The sequence below is a fragment of the Mercenaria mercenaria genome, chromosome 19 (genome assembly GCF_021730395.1).
Source record: "Mercenaria mercenaria strain notata chromosome 19, MADL_Memer_1, whole genome shotgun sequence".
In the NCBI taxonomy this organism is placed as follows: domain Eukaryota; kingdom Metazoa; phylum Mollusca; class Bivalvia; order Venerida; family Veneridae; genus Mercenaria; species Mercenaria mercenaria.
Genome location: NC_069379.1, coordinates 32,548,166 through 32,554,599, shown reverse-complemented (window position 1 = coordinate 32,554,599; position 6,434 = coordinate 32,548,166). Strand labels below are relative to the sequence as shown.

Here is a 6,434-nt window from a genome sequence, read left to right as displayed (position 1 = left end):
ATTTCAATAATTCTATGAAAGGCAGCAAAAAATTGTGCGTACATCTTATTTCACTTTAAAGTCGGATTAATCCTTACTTGTCCTTAGATTGATTGATTCCCTACAAATTTTTCAATGTAAAAAATGACTACCTAAAGTGTTTACTGTGGAATCATCAATATTCATGTGGTAATAATTTTTGTGGATTTCATGGTTACTGTAAAAGCAGAAATTTCCACGAGGGTTAAATTTTAGCTATATTAACGAGGCCCTACATCTCGCAAAAATGAATCCTCACGTAAATATTTACCATTTATAGTATAATTCATGTAGGATACCATTTTTACAATTTTGTGAATATTAAACCTCACTAACATACTAAAAATTTCAAATTCACAAAATTTTGACCCAGTGAAAATATGTGCTTTTACATTATGTCATTCATCAAAATCAAATCCAGACAAACAAGCAAAATTGCCATCAATTAACTGGACATTGAAATCAAAAAATTCGTATCCCAATGAAATAGCCATTCTGACCAAAACTATGAAATTGTGTGCTGATGTAATTAAATTATTTCATTCTACCTGCTGAGTAATGGAATTTCATATTTAATCTAAAATCAGTTATACTGTATTTCACTAACAGTCAGTGATTCTTGAAATTCCTCCAGCGCTTTCTTTGGCATCTTTTTTTTTTTATCTGTAACTCCTCTTCTTTGAAAAACATAGTAAACAAAACAAAGTGTTGACGTAACAAAATTCACGGATCACAATTTACGTTCAAGTTATATCAGTTAGTCAATGCAACCAAAGCTTCGACAATATTGCCTTTGTGTTCACGTAGCTTTCTCTCTGCCATAGTCCTTGGAATTTCCATTTCATGCACCTGAAACATATAAAGGATAAACAATTATATACCCATTTGATCCATCTGGCTACATGTAGCATTGTTCAACTATTAAACTAAATTTTACCTATGTATACAGCATGTGTGGATAACAAAAATAATCAGCATGTTTTTTTAGGCATGACTGTCATGCAAATAACAAATATAATCGGCACGATAAAGAAAATAATCAACTTGACTGTCGTGCAGATAGCCTCGGCCTAAGTACAATGATGGCCCTATATTACTCACCTGAATAGTGAATACTTGATTATAGCCTTTAGTACTTTGTACATATTGTAGAAATTTTACCAATTCAAAGGTCATAATAAATTCCTGCATCATTTTGCAAACTTGTTAACTTGACTTGGTATTTGTGTCCTGAGTACAAAAGTCATGCTGATGTTAACTAATCTAAAGATTTTACAGTCAAGTAAACTATACAAACATATTTCAGTTTTGAGAGAAGAAACAAATATAAACTTTCTAGAAGGCTATACTCCAGATCTTGTAAACATCTGAGAAATTTTAAACATCTTTTATAATCATACTTTTCAACATCTCACTATAAAGTATTACGAAAACGTGTATGACTTACTATAAGGTCTACATCTTCTTTAGAGATTTTTACTTTTGATAATTCTTTCTCTTTTTCCTTCTTCGCTACATTCTTTGCATTGTTCTCATCATTGGCAACACGAATAGCCTGAAAAATGTCAAACAATCAACCTTTTGCAAATCTTTCGCACAGGGACTTTTATAGCCTAATAATATTATTCTTTTTACAAGTATGGTATTTTATTTGATAGTTTCATTTAAAGGTGTACGCTAGAATTCAGGGCGAAATTGTTCCCAATAAACGAATTTCTTCAAACTTTGGATATTGAAGGACAATCATCTAAGAAACAAAATTATGCAATAAAAATCATAAGTCACCGGTATTGAAAAAAAAAGTTATCTGCCCTTGGAAACGGCATTTTCCCCCAAAATGCTGTTAAGTTTGAAATTAAACATTGAAGCCAATATCGACGTTGCTAAAATGCCAATAAACAAGAGCTGTCACTATTGGTGACAAATGCCCCTGAAGCATGCCTAAGAATGCTACAGCTGTATGCGTAAAAAAATCACATACCATTCTGTGACCCTGACCTTGACCTAAAAGGCCTGGGTCATAAGCGTGACACACATTATCAATATGGTTAACATTTGTTTCAAATTATTTTCAAATCTCCTAATAAATGGGAGTTATGAACCAGACAGGAAAATCTTTGACTTCTCAGTGTGACCTTGACCTTGGAGCTCGGGGTCTTGTGCATGACACCTCATCTCATTATAGGGAATATTTATGCCAAGTAATTTCAAAATCCCTTCTCAATGGCAGAGTTATGGACCGTACAAGAAGCAGACCATGTTTACCTTTAACTTCTAAGTGTGACCTTGACCTTAGAGCTAGGGGTCTGTATCTAGTGCGCATGACAAGTCATCTCATTATGAGGAACATTTAAGCCAATTAATTTCAAAATCCTTTAATGAATGGCAGAGTTATGAACTGGACACGAAACAGACCCTGTTAACCTTTGACTTTTAAGTGTGACCTTGACCTTGGAGCTAGGGGTCTGGATCTTACGCATGACACGTCGTCTCATTATGGTTAACATTTATGCTAAGTTATTTGAAAATCCCTTCATGGATGGCAGAGTTATGGACCGAACACGAAACAGACCATGATAACATTTGTCCTCTAAGTGTGACCTTGACCTTGGAGCCAGGGGACTAGGTCTTGCGCATGACATGTCGTCTCATTATGGTGAACATTTATGCCATGTGATTTCAAAATCCCTTTATGGATGGAAGAGTTACAGCCCGGACAACCGGGACAAGAATTAACCGGACGGACAGTGTGATTTTAATATGCCCACCCTCGGGGGCATAAAAATGTTAAGGGTTATGGAAAGGCAGTGGCTAGAGGTCCAGTTAGATAACCCGTACTGGGCTGGACTAGAGTTCCGGATATCAATATGAATACTGAGAACAAATACCAGGGTACAAGGTTAATTGCTATTAAAAGTTATGATTTATAGTTGTCATTAAGTTGCCTTAATTACATTTATTTTTGTAAATAGTGTATGTACAATTAGCTTCTACTTCTACTTTTAGTCATCAGACCCAAGAAAAACGATAAAAGCTTCTGATTATGGTGTACAATTGCTATTAATTATTGTCAAATCTGCGATACCAGGATTAAAGAATTATACAGTCAAACTTGTGCTAGCGACCACCCATGAATAGCGACCACCTGTCGACAATGACCGGTCTAAGGTCCCCCCGAAGAAAAATGCTTACAATAAGGCTGTGAATAGCGACCACCTGGCGACCGCAACCAGCCTATATCATTCCCAAGTGTCATATTTGCCCCCAATAACGACCAAGCTGGACCGTTCCAGCATGAAAATATTTGAAATCCGCCGAATATTCACGACTTTTGCATTATAGCAAACATAATAATTACTGCTTGATTGAAAATTTGTAAGTTTGCAACGGCCGAATTAATACAGAGAACATAAAGAAAGCAAGAAGCTGTAAAAATACTTTTTATCAGCATGATAATGGCTAACTGAGAAGTGACCCTTCCCCCAGAATAAAAACCACCTGTGAACAAGGACCACTTTTGCTTGTTCTGAAGAGTGGCCTTTGTTCACAGGTTTGACTGTATTAATAAATACTTCTGTTTCCTGTGACTTACCATGTGTATTTCAAACAACAACAAACATATGACAACAAACTTTTAAAATCATCTACCATTTTTAATGATCATATTGATTATCGTACCTCTAGCCTGCCCTGTATGGGTTTTCCAGAGGTTCTGTCACCGAACTATGGGTCTAGACCGGACCCTTAGCAACTGCCTTATGGAAAACTGCTAGAGTGGGCAGACCAATGCTCGGCGTAAAAACTACATTTTTTAAATCTAAAAACTGATTTTACATTAATTTACCGTACTTTTTTATCGTCAGTTTGTAGAACAATCTTTGAGTATTCAACCATGTTGTTTACATATTTCTAGTCACACCGTGACGTAATAGGCGGGAGCTAAAAACAGGGATCACTTTTGGCCGCGATTTCGCGATATTCACGCATTATTTTGGTGAAAATCGCATAAATTTTGCTCAAATGCGCTTAAAAATCGCATCCGCGTGGCCGTAGATCTTTTGCCGAAATTGCAACTTTTTGCTGCAGTGCGGTCTTGCCGTTACTTAATTTTCGTATGACGTTCTTTTAGGCGCTTGAATTTCACTTTTATCTCCATAGAGCGTCCGATGATTATGACTACCAGACAAAAATAATCTGTTTTCGCGATGTTTCAAAATACCACTGAAACAGAAATTTAAGCATTTAGAAGGCCAAACTTTCTGCCTCCATTCGCGCGGATGAATAGCGATGAGAATAACAAGATGGTGGAGAAACCCCCGGTGAAGTCCCTTCATAAAAACCGCTGAACGCCCGAATTTCCAAACGAAATGGTTGAGGGTAGGGTTATAAATAAGTTTGACTTTAAAATTGTTTTGACCTAATGGAAGTGTATCAAGTACAGAAAGATTAAAACATAACTGAACTTCAACTTTGACAAAGCAGCTTTGAAGTAAAATCATTTGGGGGAAAATGCATGTGGATCGACCCAAGACTTGGTTACAACTTTCATCAACCTTTTCAGCAATTCCTGGCACTGAATTTTAGAGTTGTAAAAGGTGTCTCTGAAGGAACTGTTCTGTTTATTTACAAGATAATTGTTCTTACAAATAAACAGATGTTTGCTTTTCAGTGTAATAAAAGCTGTCCGCCGATGTAATATCCCATTATAAAAAGAAAAAATCCCATTCATTTTGTCAAAAATCTCATTGATTCAAGGCAAATGGGAATTAATCTCATAATAGTATCTGCCAAAAGTGATCCCTGCTAAAAATAGTACCAGTAAAACCTGTGCGGTTCATGCGGAAGTATACCAACGCTCGGCGTACAGCATATTAATCTGCAGATTGTAATTTTGAACTACTTATGTATTAAAGTGAAGTATAAGACATATCTAACACAAGACATAGGTTGTATTGATTAAGTGATTTTTTTAAGTACATAAACATGTACGTGAATTACCCCTCTCTCTATTCTGCATCCATAAATTGAATAAACACATTTTATACAATAATTATCTTAAGGAATTGTCAATTCATTTGAAGATAATTTATCACAATTCTGTGAATCTAACTTCAAGAAATCAGTAAATTATGATATCTGATGATTTATTTCCATTATTTTTGGAAATCTTTTCAAAAGTGTCATTAGTCCACATAGTATATCAATTACTTCGACAGCATAAGCTACAGAAAAGTGCAGTACAATGGGTCCGTATAAAATGCCACGATAAGGGTTTATAGTTAATTCAAGTATAAATAAATAACATAATTAAAAAGAAAAATGCTTTTTTTCTCCATAATTTGGCCTGCAAGCTACTTTTTTAATTTACCAGAAAATCTGTTTTAATGAGAGTAGAACACAAAACTGAACAGCTTTTAGCCTTGCATCGTCTGCTCTATGTGACCACGTGACCATACCGGATATGAACCGCACTTGGATAAAATTACGCGTGATGTAAACAAACGAAAAGGGACTCATAAGAGCTGATATTTTAAATATATATTAAGAAATTCCCAGAGAAACATGATATACGCCGAGCGTTGGTATGCGCCGAGCATTGGTCTAAATAATTCGACATTTAACAACTTGCAAATGAAACCTATCATTTATTTAAACAATTACTTGAAGTCACTACATATACACCAGCAACTTGACATCATTACAGTTTGAAAAAGTGGGTGGAGAAGACCGAAATTTGTCACGTTTCTGTCGCTAAAATTCAAAATCTCGTTACCTCTCCAATATTTTGCGGTGAAATTTCAGCCTCCTCTACATAATCAGTAACTTTTTCCAAATCTGCAGCTCCTGAATCATATTTCGCTGATTTCTTTGCTTTATTTGACGATTCTTCGTCATTTAGTTCTGGATTTTCGTCTTCGGCAGACATCTTTAACGGTGCAAAGTAATTTTTTCATGCCGTACAATTTATGACATTTAGGTTGATTAGTATCAAATTTCACTACTTTTCTTGGGTTAGCTTGAATCATTTAATTTACATGAGTACTAAATATATACTACAGTTCGATTTCGGGGTCAGCGATATTTTTGTACTTTTAATAATGGAATGGTCCATTATTTAGGTAGTGTTATTCAGTCCGATAGCGGTTTTTACCTAAGTAAGGCAAGGTAAATCATACTGATTTCCCTAATCGGCAGAAGTCTATAAATTGAATGTCAAAATCAAACTATTATGGGCTATATTATCGTACATTTTATTTATTTTTGTTACATTTAACATAAAAAAACACAAATTGGGATTATTACTAATATGGTAAACTAGAGGAGAAACAAGAGGCCCCTGAAGTCCCTGTATCGCTCACCTGAAGAACTTGAGTAGGCCAGTAGGGCACATTCATGGTCACTGAAGTCAGTTTTAA

General features: G+C 35.3%; 1 protein-coding gene across 1 annotated transcript; it reads right to left on the bottom strand.

Annotated features, from left to right (window-relative positions):
• Positions 1-399: 399 nt before the first annotated feature.
• LOC123542201 (huntingtin-interacting protein K-like) lies at positions 400-5,967 on the bottom strand. Its single transcript, XM_045327907.2, has 3 exons — positions 5,792-5,967; positions 1,466-1,573; positions 400-867 (listed from the first exon to the last, which is right to left on the bottom strand). The coding sequence occupies exons 1-3, from the start codon at positions 5,942-5,944 to the stop codon at positions 772-774; spliced, it is 357 nt and encodes a 118-aa protein (XP_045183842.1). The 5' UTR covers positions 5,945-5,967; the 3' UTR covers positions 400-771.
• Between the last annotated feature and the right edge of the window lie 467 nt (positions 5,968-6,434).